At 31.3% G+C, this 18,393-nt stretch overlaps 1 protein-coding gene across 3 annotated transcripts in view; it reads right to left on the bottom strand.

Moving 5' to 3' along the window:
• Positions 1-18,393, bottom strand: part of nolo (ADAMTS-like no long nerve cord) — a 2,006,971-nt gene that overhangs the window by 590,912 nt on the left and 1,397,666 nt on the right. For all 3 annotated transcript variants that reach the window (XM_072535059.1, XM_072535060.1, XM_072535061.1), the window contains exon 6: positions 7,412-7,513. In XM_072535059.1, coding sequence (XP_072391160.1) covers positions 7,412-7,513 — 102 coding nt within the window. The remainder of the gene's footprint in view (positions 1-7,411; positions 7,514-18,393) is intronic.

The following is an 18,393-nucleotide window of genomic DNA, read 5'->3' as shown; positions in this document are numbered from 1 at the left end:
ATATATTATACTGTAGTGAGATTAAATAAAACGAGAGGTTCGAATTTATATAAATATATTTATTTATAAGATTACAGTTCGGTACTCCCTTATCAACTAACTAACTCCTAACATCGATACATATATATACCAAAAGTATTATGTTCGAGAATATTCTGGAGTAGTGCCACCTCTAATTTGTCTCATCGAAAGCGCATCGAAGACATATCTTTCCTTCTAAGAATTATGACGTATCGGAGATGGGCTATTTCGTTACATTTTAAAGTAGACGTCTTTAGAATGGTATTGCCAATATTGCCGAGTTGCGTCCTGGGACGACTTTATTGAAATATAGTTCATTTGATTACATAAAATTACCTTTAATTTAAAAATATGCTAGAAAAAATCCTTGCACGTAATTCGTCTTTAAAAAGACAACCATATGCTATGATGACAGTAAAATTCTTCTGTTAGTGATTTCATAGTAAATCATGAGGAAAAAAACAGGAAAAATCCTCATAATACTATCCCAATATGGTAAGTATTTGATCTTTCATGTAATTTACTGTCAATAAACACCAAACTTTGATTTTATATGTATGTTATTTGAGAAACATAAATCATGTATCCTTGATATGTTACTGACTTACTAATAGTGCTATTTTCCTTTTATTAACTTCCTCTTTTAATATAAGTAACCATCGCGGGATTCTACTACATTCTGTCAAGGAATGTGCGACACAATTGGTCTCATTTAGCATAATTAGAACCGCTTTTTTGATTTAGGACTATACTTAAATCGTTCCATTAAACCCTGTATTTATTGCCCCATGTGTGTTTACATATTTAAGCTTTATCAAATTGTATATTTTTATTATACTCTAACTAATCTCTTCATCTATTTTGCTAGTAATCCAATTACAAATTCTCGATGATTACAGAATCTTTCCTGTAACATAATCGCTCCTGAATCCTTCTTCTTCCTCTGATATATTGAAGATGTTGAATGTATCATGTTTATTGTCTAGGTTTTTTATTTCTTTACACACTTCATTTATCCACTTTCTTATGGTTCTTTCATTTTTAAATCTATGATTCCTTGGATTTGTTATACAAATGTGAATTGTTTTGGTTTCTTCTGGCATTAGTTCCAAAATATCTTTCGTTATCCACATTACACATAGTTAAATAGACTAAGACATCAGCGAGCTCGTAATGACACTTTCAATTGTTATATTATAACAACCTCTCTCCAGATGACCACTCTATATGCACAGCTACAAAAAAATTCAAGAAACCGACACTACCAATCACTCCAATAAGAAAACCCGATAGAAGTTGGGCGCAAACTGATAATGAAAAAGCTAATGTATTTGCAGAATATTTAGAAAATATATTTACTCCACATTTAGGTCAAAACATAAATGATGATGTAGTTAGTGAATATCTAGTTGCACCCTGCCAACTATCACCTCCAATAAAAGCATTAACCCTTTTTAAGGCGCGCAGAATAATAATAAGTACTAACTCTCCCAAAACCCTAGGATACGAATAATTCAATGGGAGAAACCTAAAATATCTACCCAGTAAAGCAGTTCTACCATACCAACGTACCAACAATACCAACGTACCATACGCATACCAACGGAAATCCTTAAACTAATAGAAAAAGACTCGATTCACATTTTGGTTAAACTTTTCAATAGCATTTATACATCAGGAAAAATACCACAAGAATGGCTTTTATCCACCTTTGTTACTATACCAAAAAAGATAAATGCCAAACAATGCAGTGATTACGGTACAATCAGTCTGATGAGCCATGTACTGAAAATATTTCTGAAAATTATACACTCTAGAGTACACAGAAAACTGGAAATGGACATCAATAATACCCAGTTTGGATTCCGAAATGGACTTGGAACAAGAGAGGCGTTGTTTGCACTGAACGTTATGTCTCAAAGATGTCTTGACATAAATCAAGATGTATTCATGTGTTTCATAGATTACAACAAGGCCTTTGATAAAGTGCGGCATGATCACCTAATCAAACTCCTGACAGAAAAGAATTTAGATAAACGAGACATCCGACTAATAGCAAATATGTACTACAATCAGAAAGCAGTATTGAGAGTAGAGAATAATACCACTGAAGAAATCGAAATAAAGCGAGGTGTGAGACAAGGGTGTATACTGTCACCAACCCTGTTTAATCTCTATTCCGAAGACGTAATGAATAGAACACTCTCTGAGCAATCCGTAGGTATTAAAATAAATGGTGTTAGATTAAACAATCTGAGATTTGCCGACGACACCGTTCTGATCGCAGAAACACTTGAAGAGCTACAGACATTGGTGAATAAGATAGCAGACTACAGCGAAGAATATGGACTATCTTTGAACATAAGGAAAACTAAATTTATGGTAATATCGAAATCAACACAAAATGTCCAAAATTTATATTTACACAATGAAATTATCGATCGAGTTAGCAAATACAAATATTTAGGCACTTTTATAAATGAAGACAACGATAGCTCAGCAGAAATCAAAATAAGAATAGAAAAAGCCAGATCCATATTCACTAAAATGAAGAGAGTGTTCTGCGGAAGAGATTTGAGCCTTGAAATGAAACTTCGCCTGATGAGATGTTACGTACTTTCTGTGCTGTTCTACGAAATGGAGTCATGGACGTTGAAAAAGATTGATACCAAAAAATTAGAGGCATTTGAACTGTGGATGTATCGCAGAATCCTGAGAATATCATGGACCGAGAGAGTCACAAATGTCGAGGTCTTGAGAAGAATGAATAAAGAAAAGGAAGTCATATTTACGATCAAAAAACGAAAACTGCAATACTTGAAACACATTACAAGAGGCGAAAGATATGAACTGCTTCGAATAATTATGCAAGGGAAAATAGCAGGAAAAAGGTCCATAGGAAGAAGACGAAACTCCTGGCTAAAGAATCTACGGGAATGGTATAGCTGTAGCAGCAACAAATTGTTTCGGCCAGCAGTTTCGAAAATACGTATAGCCCTGATGATCGCCAACCTTCGGAACGAAGATGGCACTTGAAGAAGAAAGCAGTTCTCATGCTTACTATTATTTACAATTATAATCATTGGAAAGCCAGATAAATTGCCTACATAATCTTCCTCTTTCGATAAGCTTGATGTCCAAGATATTTAAAAAAATCCTGCTAAATAGAATAAGCGAAACTATACCACTAAACACAATACCCAAATATCAGTTTGTAAAATAAAAAAAAATCACGAAAAGTTTGGAAGAAAAGACTATGTGTGCCTCAGTATTTCCCAATATTCAGCAGGTTTGGATAAAGTCTGGCCAACGTTTTGTTATATAAATTAAAATCTGTACTGCCTAGAGATATGTACCGTATCCTGAAGTCCTATATTAACGAACGTTCGTTAAAGTAAAAATAAATATTGATTTCTCAACCTATCATTCAATCCAATCCGAAATTCCTCAGATAAGTATTCTCGGTCACTTCCTGCAACTAATCTTTTCTGTTGACATACCTATTACAGATGACATTACAGCGGCGACTTTTGCCAATGATACAGCCGTTTTCATTTGAAACAAAGTCCCAGACATACCATCTGAAAAGCTGCAAAATTATTTGCATACTGTAACGATAAGACTACCAAAGAAAATTGAAATACTATTATAAAAGAATACCTCAATCAACCATGGGAGCTTATTGTCTATGCTTCGCCTAGCTCAGTCTCTCAAGTGTGAATCCGTCTTGCCTTAAACTATGAATTAAACCATAAAAATTTAGCTGTTAACAAACAAAACAATGATTTAACTAATCATATTTATTTAACATAATACAAAGCAAAAACAACCCTGCCTAATGCTTTACATTAAATAAATTTGGAACTGATACTTATATCATCGATAGGATGCTTGCTTCTAATTATATATTGCCTCCAGATTATGTGCGTAGTTCTGTTGCCGCCTCCAAAGCATGTATGTAGGCCTTACAGACAGCTGCAGTTATACAAATAGCAGATGGCAACGATAAAATGAAATCGAATTACGACTAAACTTAAAGTTAGGTAAGTTAAATTTTGTAAGATTCTACATTCACAGAAGTAAGGTTATGAATATTGAAAATGCTGTTCGAATTATAGAATATAGATTACAATGAAAGTACTCATTCCAAGAGATTTCTGCAGACGATAAAATGAACTTTATAATAACTTTTGCCTTCTTTTATAAATTTCAGAAACAGACAAAAAATAATATTCCCACCATGCTAGAAAAGCTAATTCAGAGAAAGTAAGTGGAAAACTGCAATAAAATTTAGCACAGATGCCATAGGACTTATGCCTATGATGGAATTAGCTCTTTTGTCAACATAGAAAAGAATATTTAGTCTGCGGACAGAAAGAAAAAGGGCGAATATTTATTCTACCAGATAGAAACAGAGAGAGGAAAGAAAGAGAGAGGGCGGATATTTATTCTACCGGACAGAAAAACTGTTTTGGATGGGTTGGAGTCAATAAAAGGGCTATTGGTTAACTATTTTTTTTTTATATCTCGAGCTTTCAATTGTGTTTACAATTATTATCAAGAGCTAAAAAAGACAAAATACTTACAAGGTTGAACTAGAAAGAAAAAACAATTTTTGTTAACTTACCAAATAAAACTTAGTTTAGTAAATAAAAATTGCTGCTAATACATCTTAAAAATAATTAATATAAAAATGTCCTAATCTAATAAATGCTTCTCTAAAATTTTTAGTATAATTTTGAAAACATTTTTTTTTATTTTTTATTTGTTTTTAATACAAAAATAATTGAATTTATAAATAAGTTAAAATAGCAACCAATTACAAATAAGCCTCAATGTCATAAATGCCAACTTAAAATTTTTATTTTTGACAATTATATTGCCAAAAATAAAATTTTGTTTAAAAATTCTTCTCATTACTTCTCCTATCCATTCTTGTTACTTTGCAGCATCTTCGCAGGCATTCCATCTCTGGTGCTACTATCTTACTGCTGTTTTTCTTGTTTATGATCCAATTTTCAGCCCCATATGTCATAATACTTTGCACTAATGTTTTATAAATCTCCGTTTTGTCTTCATATTTAGGTGTCTATCCAACCATACTGAGTTAAGTTGTCGGATTGCTGTTCTTGTTTGTCCTAATCTTTGTGTAATTTCTTCCTCTGTTGGTGCCTTTTTCGTGATTATAAACCCCAGGTATTTGAATTTACCCTTTCCTTTGATTGTTACGTTGTCATCAATCTGTAGATCTTATATGTCTTCTTCACTTGTGGATAGGTACTCTGTTTTCGCGAGGTTAATATCTAGGAAAGCCTTGGTATATTCTTCTTGTAGTTTCTTCATCATGTAGCTGAGGTCGTCTTGGTCTTGTGCAATCACTACTTGATCGTTTGCAAAGCTTAACGTATATAGGTATTCGTTCTGTACCGGTACTCCCATGCCTTCGCATTTTCTTTTCCATGTAGTCAAGGCTTTCTCTAAGTATATTTTAAATAGGGTTGTAGATGTGAAACAACCCTGCAGGAGCCCTTTTGTTGTGGTGAAGTCTCCTATGATTCTTGTTCCCATTTTAATGGACACTTTATTTTCTTTATACAGAGCTTTTGTAGCTTCTATGAGTTCCGTCTGTATTTCTAATTTGTACATTGCCCCCCATAGTTCTGACCTTGGTACAGAGTCATACGCCTTTCTCAGGTCCACAAATGCCAAGTGTATATCTTTATTTTTTGCTTTTTTTCCAACAGTTGTTCCAGTGTGTATATGTGGTCTATGCATGATCTTCCTGCCGTGAAGCCTGCCTGATCCTCATCGATTTTGCCTTTTATCTATCTATCTATCTATCTATCGCTTGCTCTATCTTTTCTTGCAGTATCTTCCCATATAATCTTCCTATTGATGATATTACGCTTATTCCTCTGTAGTTTTCGCATCGTTTTCTATCTCCTTTCTTAAATATAGATGTCATAATGCTACAATAAGTTAGAGAATTGGTTGACAAAATAGAAAATTAAAATCAATAACGAAAAAATAGCCCAAATCACATTAATAACAAGAAGACGCAGTTGTCCACAAGTTGTGAAATATCTTGGGTTAAATTTGGACCAAAAGCTTATCTGGAAGCAAAACATTAACGAAAAAAAAAACTCAGCTCAATATAAAATAAAACATATGTATTTGTTACTTGGCAGAAAGTCACAACTATCATTGGAGAATAAAATACTGCTTTACAAAGTCAGAATAACACCAATATAGACTTACGGCGTAGAACTCTGGGACTTTAGCAAGCCTTTAAACACAAAAATTATGCAGACCTTTCAATCAAAATCATTGCGTATGATAGCTAACGCCCCTTGGTATGTGAGCAATGCAACTATCCACAATGACAAGAGCTCCAACCGTAAAAGATGTCATATTACTTCACGCCGACAAGACAAAAATTCTTAATTCAACGCACAAAAGCCAAACTATCAGTATATTATATCAGCCACCAATGGAGGAACAAAGACTGAAGAGAAGGAATTGGCCAGAAGACTTGGTTACATAGGTGAAAATTGAGAACTGTCGCTGGACGGTACTTAAATCAAGTAAATATTGTGATCACATTTACTAACTACTCAATGTACCGTTTATGACTAGATTGTAAATATGCAAAACAAAAATCTACAGATTGACTCATGCAGAACAAACTATTTAATACTATCCAAAAAGAAACTGCCTAGAGAAAGATATTCTATAAATAGTTATATTATTATAAACTACAACATTTTTGTCTCTTTTTCTTCTCTCGACACGAATCTATTTTATGTCGTATATAAGCTATGTTTGTGTGTGTGTGTGTGTGTGTGTGTGTGTGTGTGTGTGTGTGTGTGGAGAGAGAGAGAGAGAGAGAGAGAGAGAAAGAGAGATATAGTATTAGACCAAGAATTTTTTCCCACAAATCCTATGGTTTTAAAAACAAAAATAAGCTATGTATACAATTAACAGCATAATTAATATATTAATCAGCAAATATTATTATGTTTTCTTCAGTTTTACGATACGAAGTGTTAGACTCACGATTCCTATGGGAGTTTCTTGAACATAAAGGCAAATGAGTAATGAGTCTAAATTGGCCTGGTTCTCTCTGTATTTTGTTTTTGTATTTGTTTATTTCTTTAAGTAAAATTTATCCAAATTGAGAACAAAATGTATGAAGAGTTAATAAAAAGAAAAAAATTATGTTATTTGGTAAAATCATTGAAGTAATCTTTTATACTTTTGAAATCTAAATCTAAATTTTTACCCACACAGGTACTCCATTTTACATATTGTTAATGTTTTATAAAAAAGGATAAACACGCTGCATACTATTAATTCTTATTAAGTAATTTTTTTTATTTTTCAGTCTTACCTGATCTGAGTCATCAGCAGAGATCAGAGATAAATCATTAGGAACTTCTTCTTCAAATGTGTGATTGTTTTGCAAGGAACATATTGGTAAACAGCATGTTACCTGTAACAAAAAAAAAGAGTATTAGTGTGGTTATTTCATAAAATTTTTAGAGTTTTTGGTCTTTGCCTTATATCCCACTGGAGCCCTTAAATATTTAAGTTTTAGTTACAATAATAATATTAATATAATTTATGGACCTTTTAAACTGTAATAGTATGAAGGCAAGCCTATTAAATATACACTAAGTAGCAAATTTAACGCACTTCCTTAAAAATGGAGAATTTTTGATGTCTCGAATTTCCTAAACATGTTGTCTGATTTGAGTGATTTGTATAATATGTTATACAATTATTTTTTAAGAAAATCGCTATAATAATATTGTTGTTAGACAGGTAAATGTTATTGTATACTAAGAATATTGAAATTTAAAGTCAATTGAAGGCTTATACATTCTTAACATTTTGTTTTTGTATTCATTCGCTTATGCTCGAGAATAAAATATATATATATATATATATATATATATATATATATATATATATATATATATATATATATATATATATATACGATACCCCAGAAACTTATTATGAATATATATGAATACTTATATATGAATAACCTAGGAAATTTCTCATATCACACTAAAGAGAAATGACAGCCTATCTCGCTCACGAAAACTTTAACCAATCATTTATTTTAACACCATCTCGGGATGTCACAAATAAAATAATCAAACGAAGCTTAACTCCGCAATGTCAATTCTGTCAAAAATAATGACAGATCTTCCAGTGGTTCCAGAGCTTTCAATTTTATTTTATTATCTTTAACCATTGTTTTTTAACTTTTGTTTGTATTTATCCTTAGTAATTTTAATTTAAGTTAGTTACTTAGTTTTCAAAGTTTACTACTAGTTATATAGGGTAGAAAATAATTTTTGTGTTGTGGTAGTAAACATGGTGAATTATTGTTTTGTACTGTTGTGTACAAATCATGGAAAAATTACATAAGTGCATAGGATTCCATAGATGATAATAGTAAGTTGTCACTGAAACTCAAACTATTTTCTTGTTCTAACCTAATAAACAACAATATTTTATTAATCTGATTTTATATACTGCAGTTATGTCAAATTTGGATTGCCCAAATTGATAATCAGAAATTAGCCATTAGAAATGTAATTTACAGTAGCAATAATTGGTGTGAATTATTTTTAAAAGATTATTGAAATAGCTAAAAAATTATTGACAAGCGTCAATTTTAAAAATGTTCATAAAGCTAAATCATCGTATTTAGCAATTATTGTTTCTGAAAATATCAATGTAATAAATATGTAATTAGTTTTTAACTGTTTTATCTGAAACAACAAATAAATACGTGTATATCTAAAAAAAATTGTGCAATTTTTATTATCCCTTTTCTCATAACTAAATTTGACAGAAGAGGTAATAATCATTTATATATTTTGTAACTTGGAGAATATGATTAATGTACTCACATTTTTAATGTATGAGTATTACTTATTTATTATTTATTATTATTTAGAGTATTACCTATTATTTAAATAAAATACTTTAACAAGCTTAGTAAGCTGTGGTATTTACTAGATTAATATATGTAAAATTATTTCATCGGAAAAAATAAGATATTTTTAATTTCCCAATAAATTTCAATTAGTCACGAAATGGCCCGAAAAAGGAGCTATAGGGATTATATTAATACTTGTCCTTTTAAATTTCCCGCTAAACTAATGTGTGCTAATAAACGAAATTAATACAATAAGTTGCCAATCTACCTGTATATACTATATTATTTATCTATGGATTAACACTTTTATAATACAAAACATTTTTACTAGCAACGTAAGAATAACAGGATATAATATCATTAGAGTAACAAAAATCAATACGTATACGTGTCAGTAGCCTGTGTTTCCAGCTCTACTTCTAATACGGCTTCACATCGACGAGACATACTCGAAATAAGGTTTGCTATGTGGTCTTGATCAATGATTCCAAATCTCGAGAGCTACTGTTTCTACCTTTTATAAAGTTCTAGGCGGTGTCAAACACTATCGTAATCTTCTGCCAATTATGTCCCACAAATGTTCGATTGGGTTAAGATCTGGACTATTCTGGTTAATTCAAAGTCAGAAGATTTGCCCGTTGTAAGTATTCGGTTACAGTTCGTAAAACGTGAGGTCTTGCATTATTGTGCATTAATTCATTGTCTTGCAAAAATTGTTACCAATATAAGGAGCTAAATGTAAAACATGCTTAGACAAAATATCGGTTATGTAACTTTTACTATTAAAAGAACTTTCCCGTTAAGGAACAAGATCTGTCGGCGCTGTTAAAGAAATTCCCTCAAACTATTATAGACCCTCCATTAAATAAAGTCGTTCTACGTATGTTGCACTGAACCTAATGCTTATTTGGTCTTCGGATTACTCTAAAGGTAGTGGCATATTATCATGCACGTTGCGTTTCCAGCACGTAGCGTTTAGTTTCCGAAAAATATAATTTAAATGGTTTTAAATATGAACAACTCACACTGTCCGGAACGTATTGTATCAGACACCTAACGTTTCCGTTCAGTAAATTCGAAAACAATATTTTACAGTTGGTTGGTACAGATAATGTAAATTAGATGTCCGTCGTTTTCCCCCCGTTGTTTATTTAGGTATTTGTTTGATTTTGATACAGAGTATTTAAACAAATTATTTTCAAGGCTATTTTGTCATTTATGCATGTGTTTTCATTGCTTTGTGACAATGGATCACGGAAGTGATAAACAATTAGGACTTTTGTACGGAAGTGATATCTCTTTTTTTTAAAAATACTTTTTGGTTTGATATGTATGGCTTCATTAAATGTAGTATGTATTTTGTTTTTTAACTGAATGTGTAATTAAATTTAAAACATATTCAAACTGAATCCTATTCATTCTAAAATATCCATAATATTTTTCATGGTCATCAATTAATTCTTTGTAGAAAGTACAGTATTCACCTTCCTTCTTCCTTTCTCTTAGCTTTGGATATCCTTCAAACCTTCTTTTTACTACAGTTTTTCTTTCTTCATCGTTAAGTAGAAGAGAAATTGTACATTATTTTTGTCGAGAAAAGCGACATCATATCTTCACCGAACCAAACTGAAACGTTCTATGTATGAAAATGTGAAGCGCAGTCCAATTGCTGGATTGGAAACGTTACGTGCCGAAAACTATACGTGCATGATAATATGCCGCGACCTTTATAAGTCGATCGGAACTATAGAGGCAAAATCTGGATTCATCTGTAAACAGAACTGCTTTGGCTCTGGCAAATTGTAATCTAGCTCTGCAGTGGTTTGCAGTTAAGGCTGAGCCTATAGCTGGTCTTCGAGTACGCAAATCATGTTCGACAAGACGTCTCCTTACAGTATCAATGCTGGGTTAGATAATATATATATATATATATATATATATATATATATATATATATATATATATATATATATATATATATAGTATAAGGTATAGTAAAAAAACCATGATGTCAGGTCAGAAGTGCAGTAGATCATACTTTATATTTACTTGCATTATATGCAAAAAGTTTATTAATTAAAAAATTTAATGACTGACTATAGATGATAATTTTACTCGTAGATTAAACAAACGAGCATTTTTACTGGTTTTTTTATTTTTTTTTTTCGACTTCAGATGTTAATAATTAAGAATTAAAAATAAAATTGTTTAAATAATAAACAGAAACTACTGCTGTAAATGTTGCATTAATCACATACTCATATCATACACTTCAAATAATCTTTTCAATTTTATTAAATGAAATATTCTGTCTGAAAGTAATGCTTCGGCAGCTACTAAAGAAATGGCAAGATATGAACATTGACCTAAATAGAGGGGGTGTCTTGGATTACCAAGGAGGGTTGATCAAAGGAGTCATTGATTATTGATATGAAGGGTAATACGATATCTCTTGGCGTTTTGTTAAGTGATTGTGTTGATTGAAGCGAGAAAGTTATTCCGATAAAACGATTACGTTAAATTTATCGGTCGGAAATTGAAAATACTATTTTGTACATTTTCATAATTTCTCAGTTTTAGAAAGTGCGTAGCTTGGAATAATCATATTTTAGTCAATTATTATTTTTAAATTTATTTTGAGTCCACTGTTACTATTAGTATTAAACCAATATGATCAACTCTACATAGTAAAAAAAAATGACTTAAATTTATATAAACCAAAATTGATGAAAAAATCAATTTATTATAAATATTATTGTGGTTGTAATTAACCAAACAAAATCTTTGGTATCCTGGTTAGTTCTGTAGATTTGTTTGGCAACATCACCTATTTAAATTAGTGATTTTTAGCAAAACGGACAAAATGGCAAAAACGGCAAAAAATGTATGCAGCATAGTGAAGGTGATCAAGTAGATTATCTTCTTGAAACCAGTTTAATATATTGGTGATTGGAAGATATATATGGAATTATTGGGGATATATTTAAAATTTTGCTAGTACATATGGATCCATTAGCCCCAAGCTTATAACAAAATTAAAATTTAAATATTTAGGCGCATTGTAGGTATCTGGGGTCCCTAATAGCTTCATAGCATTCATTTATCTACAATTTGTTGCACTTTAATCATTTAAAATTTAAAAACAACATAAAAAAAATAAATTTGTTTGTTCATATGGTCAAGACACTAACAATAAATCTCCTTTTAAATTAATTATATCCACAATCGGTTTTTTCATTATATTGTACTGAAGCGACGTGACAGGTAAACGGATTAGTGGTATGAAATGGTTATATTTATTGAAATAAGTCAAGTTGGTGTTTTAATATTAAATGAAGGTGAAAGCGTTACGAAAGTAGGAATACTATTTTTTTGTATACTGAGATTCTAGGCTCTAAGCTAGGAATATAAAAAAACAGTTATTATACCCGTAGTTAAGCATGGACCAAACGTGGACTCTCCCAAGCGCTGATAAAAATCAATTAAGATTAATCTTCTTCTTTACGTGCTATCTCTATAGCAGAGGTTGGCAACCATCATGGCTATTCTGATCTTAAAATCGGCTGCCCTGAAAAACTCGATAGACGAGCAATTATAGCATTCCTAAACTTCATTCTTCCTAGATTTTTCCTTATTATCTTATATTATTAAAAATTTAAGGATGTTTAAAGTCAAAATAAAGAAATATTTTTGGATCAACTCAGTGTAGCGATGGATCGTGCAAAATTGTAACACGAGCTGGACGAATTAATGCAGATCGCAGACATTGGTAGATTTATAAAGTCACAAAAAGTAAACTAGCTTGGTCATTTAGATATAATGCCACAAAATTGAGTTGATTGAAACGCAAATCATAACCGAAATGTGTATAAAGATCATCAACGCCAGGAACTTGTTCACCACATCCCTGAAGAAATCGAAGAAGAACCTAATATACTCGAGAATAAAATAAGACTGGCGATAAGTATACTGAAGTATAACAAAGCTTTAGGTTTACATGGTATAACAGAAGAAATGCTCAAAGCCACAGTAGACACCGGAATAAAATTGCTTCACTTGCCCTGCAACAAAATATGGCATTTTAAGCAATGACCTGACGACTGGATATAATCTACTATAACCAAAATACATAAAAAAAGCAGCTTCCATATACGCAACAACTATAGAACTATCTCTTTTGTCTCACATGCCAGCAAAATATTGCTACACATAATCATTGAGTCACTGAAAATTCTTTTATAAAGAGAAATACCTAAGAGCAAATTTGATTTAGCAAAGGTAGAGGTACTCGAGAACACCTTTTGAACATAAGACAAACAATAAAACAATCTAGGGAATTCAATATCCCAATATGCATTTATTTTTTAGATTTTCGCAAAGCGCTCGACAGAGTCAAGAGGCAACACTTATGGCAGATACTAAAAGAAGTAGGAGTACCACCACACATAATTACGCTTATAACTAAACTATACAAACACACTACTGGAACAGTCACAGTGTTTGACACACTCTCAAACGAATTCCATCCAGAACAAGGTATCAGAAAAGAAGTTTACTGTTTCCACAATTATTTAATATATATGGGGAGCATATTATAAGAAGAGCCCTTAAAACACGGGAAAAGGCATCACAATAAATGACCGAAAAATAAATAACCTACTACTACCTAGTCAAGAAGAGTTAATTGATCTCATACGACTGGTTGAAAATAAAAGTCAAATATTTGGTGTGCAGTTAAAACTATTAAAGACAAAGATCATGCTAGTGGATAGCTCATACCTATATCTGGTATCATTGATCACAAAGACAGGGCACTACAGGAAGAAATAAAACATAGATATGATCTAGCAAAAGTCGTCGTAGGAAGAATGGGGAAGACATGGAAGGCCTTAATATTCCTAATACTGACATACGGATGTGAATCTTGGACCGTACGAAAAACGGAAAGAAGAGATACTTCACTGAAAAGTTTTGGCGGACAAAAATGGTTACGGATCATGTGGACCGATCACAGGATCACAAATAATTCAATTTTAAATGAGCTAAAGGTCAGCAATCGACTTTCCAGCAAAGTACATCTCCAACAATTAAAATACTTTGGACATGTCATCAAAGCAGACAAAGAAAACATGGAAAGACTTATTATCTCAAGAAAGGTAGAAAGCCGAAAATCACGAGGAAGATCTTCAATAATGTGGATCGACCAAATAACAGGAATATGCAAAAGACCTATGCATGAGTTAAAAGAAATGACCAGAGAGAAAGAAGACGGACAATGAACGACATAACGATAACCACTACACCCCACCACCACGTTATAATAGTTGGGGATTACCTCAGGAATCAGTCTTAAGCCCTTTTCTTTTTAATCTGTATACTGCCGATTTTCATAGTCTTAATATACCAAGTATCACTTACAAAACAATCCAATATGCTGATGACTTCCTAGTCTATACAGAAAGGAGTAAATATGAAACTTCCCTTACAATTTTAAGAAAATTACATGAACATTTCTCAAACTGGTTTTGTAAAAATGGTTTTAATTTATCCACTAATAAATCAAACGTGTGCATTTTTTCACGACATAATATTCCAAACATAAATACTATTTTATTAAATGGCCAAAGTTTAAATTTCTGTAAGTCAATAAAATATCTAGGTATGTTTCTAGATCAAAAGTTAACATGGAAAGTACACATCGAGTATATGCTTGGCAAAAGCAATAAAGGTCTCAATTTTTTAAAATCAATTTCTAAAACTTGGTGGGGTGCTGACGTAGAAACAGCTTTGCTTTTTTACAAATCTTATATCAGATCCATTCTGGACTATGGATGTATACTTTATGGATCAGCAAGTAAACAAATTTTAAATAAAATTGATGTATTTCAACGGACTGTTCTACGTACTTGTATGGGAACAATGAAATCTACTCCAATAGCTCCATTGCATGTTGAAGCTTTAGAACCTCCTTTAAATTTTAGACGGGATTATCTAAGTGAAAAATTTGTAGTGAAAATTTCATATATCAACAATTCTTTATATTCTGGCATAAGCTCGCTAAATACCGAGGACCTAACAAACAGTTACTGGATTCATAAAAATTCACCAACCCTTTGCACGGCCTTTAGAGCCATGTGTAACAATAAGTATACCAACAGTATTAGCAACCTTGAGATTAACGGCTATTTCGCAATTTTTAATGAAGCTGATATACACATACCAACATATTATAGTATTCCATCATTAGATTCATGCATCTTAAATTCTTACATAAAAAAAATGGCCCATGGCAACTGTAATCTATACAGATGCATCCAAAACATAGGAAGGGACCGGATGTGCTTTCTACATTCCATCCAAGTCAATGGAAAAAATGTTCAAACTACCTCTCAATTGCTCAATTTTTAGTGCTGAAGCTCTTGCAATTCTTGAAGCCTTGAAATATTTCGACAGTTTAAACAATAATGCAGTTTTAATAATATCCGATTCATTATCAGTCTTATTATCTCTCAAAAATACAAAGTTACCCAATTATAATTCTAATCCTTTTATTTACCAAATTAAGAACATACTTGTTAACCTTAAAAATAAAAATAAAACTACGAATTTTATTTGGGTAAAGGCTCATGTTGGTATAAAACATAATGAACATGTTGATTACATTGCAAAAGCTGCAATAACCTCGACAGCTGAAATTTTACCAGATGAGAGAATTTGTGTTTCTGATGCTTTTCTCATCTCTAAAAGAAATCAAACAGATCGTTGGAATACCGCCTGGCAAACTTTTTGCGACCACTCAACAACACAATACGTGCATATACAACCACACATCCCTAATTCCAGATGGTTTAAGAATTTGAATACCGCTCGTAAATATACAACAACTTTAATAAGATTGAGATTTGGCCACGCTTGTTATCCTGTTCATCTTGCTCAAATCAAAATATATAATTCAGATTTATGCGAAACTTGTCAAGAACAAGGAGATCTTAACCACATCTTTTTTAAGTGTTCCAAATATCTTCAGCATTCAGGATCTCTTTTAAACAACTTGCAAACTCTAAAAATATTTCCTCCATATCAAATAAATAACCTGTTGGCTACTAATAATAAAAAAGTTTATGATTGTTTGATTAAATTTATACATAGTGCAAATGTGTGTCTGTAGTCAATCTCAGCTAAGCTCGTTAACCTTTGTTCTAACCCAATTGTTTATTTACCTTTCTTTCCGTGACGTATTTTTGTTTTTTCTTGATATAATTTTCTCTTTTTGTTTGATTCAGTTATAGGGATTTTATGAGGTTTTTTGACTCGAATAGAAACACTTTTTGCACTAGCAATTAATAGTATAGATTATACACTTATGTATGTATACACTTTATAATGTACACCTATGTATGCACTTATGTGTATATGCATACACTTTTTTTTTCTTTAGTATTAATTATATCAGAATATTGATATTAGTAATTTTTCTTTTATTATATCTCAATATGTAATTGGCTAAATAGCTAAGTGCTAAAGCCACAAAAAAAAAACTAATACGACCCTTACTCAATTTTAATCTGGTTACTTATTATAAAAATGCAGTTTAAATAAATTTATTTTATGGATTCAAGTACAGTTAGTCTCAATTCTATTAATACATATCTCTTTTATGTTTCACAAATTGAAATAATAATAATTAATTAATGAGTGAATTATTCTACTATGAGTAGTAATTAAAATAAAAACTATCACAAGTTAATAAAATCTTATATAAACTATAAATTCTGAGCATACAAAGAGTCTTGTATCCACAAATGTCTATTATTTTACATACAAACAATTGTTTCTTCCATAAAACCGCGTCCGTAATCCAAGAAATCCACCCTTATCTGGGTCAGTGTTTACCCTCCGTCATTCTATAAGTGACTTTAGGCCATTATCCGTTGGCTCAAAGTTTCATCAAGCGAACTATCTCGCTCTCCACAAGGTCGCTTTATCCATATCGACACAACAAGAAGGTCTCATATATGACGCGAAGCAGAAAACAAAATGCGATCGCCGACTCCTCAAAGCCCAAAACAAAACTGGATCGTTCCCCTCGGGGAATAGAGACGTTGGTCGAGACGGAAGTCGAAGTGTAACGGAATTACTGGCGAGACAATCGCCAAGAAATTTTGTTGTATGAAGGATGCGGTTTTGATTTTATTTAATATTGTACTTATCTTATGTGGCTTCCAATATATCAAATTAAAAAATGGAGTGGTATTGAATTTGACAATAAAGTAAAAATTTAATCTGCTTGGAACATCGTTTTTAGGTACAAGATAGAAAACAAGATATTATATACGATTATACATTATTTTAAATGTTTTTGTTCTCATTTTATTTTATTATTTTCCATCCTCTTCATGATTAATTGCTTCAAAATTTAAAGATAGTATTTAGATACTTTAAAATTTTACTAAAACAAGATTTTTGTTCTTCTCCTAGTGTAGACTCAACTAATGAAGGTTGGCTATAACCATTGCAAATTTTGTTGCTTTTCTTAAAAGCGTTTGTGTGTTTAACCCGGTCCAGTCGCGAATGTTTTTCAGTCAAGATATTGGTCGTCTACCGCGACCCCTTTTTCCTTTAATTTTACCATTTATAATCAGCAAGCTTATTAAATAATAATAATAATGTTTATTTACTTCCCACTATACAATATACAACAATGTTACAATATGATAGTTCAATATAATACAATTACAAATTAATTCTAAGTTAAATATTTTGTACAAACACACAGTTGCTAGCAAATAAACAAAGAAGAAATTCCCTGATGAACCAGAGGTTGTGCTCAGGGATTACACTCATTTACACTATTCAATATTTGTTCTACAGTACCATTAGGTTGATAATACAAAAAATGTTTACAAAGTATTACTGTATAGTATTAGTTATATGAAGAATTTAATTAAAAAAGATCGCATTCAAAATTTCAGATCCACTGTTCTTGAGAAATTTTGTAAAAATGGATTTAATCATGTTAAATAAGTTGATTTTTCTTACGTAAGTTTTATATATCTCGGGTAAATAATTAAATATTCTAGGAATGAAGTAAGAGAAATTGTGTTTTCCAATTGATTTATAAGTACTAGTAATTTGGATATAGTCCTGAACTTTTCTTCTAGTGCTGTAAGTATGATCTATTGATTTTAAAACATGTTTATTTTTGTATGTAAGCAAAATAATGTTTAACAAATATAACTGTCTAATACTAAAAATATCTGCTTTCTGATAAAGAAGTTCTGAAGAATATAAGTGAGATTTTTTTAGCATTATTTTCAAAAACCTTCTTTGTAATATTTCAAGTTTATTTAAATGAGAAGCATATGTTCCACCCCATGCTAAAATGGCATATCTAAGACGTGACTCTATCAAAG

The sequence above is a fragment of the Diabrotica undecimpunctata genome, chromosome 6 (assembly GCF_040954645.1).
Source record: "Diabrotica undecimpunctata isolate CICGRU chromosome 6, icDiaUnde3, whole genome shotgun sequence".
Taxonomy (NCBI): Eukaryota; Metazoa; Arthropoda; class Insecta; order Coleoptera; family Chrysomelidae; genus Diabrotica; species Diabrotica undecimpunctata.
This window is presented reverse-complemented; position numbering and strand designations above follow the sequence as displayed.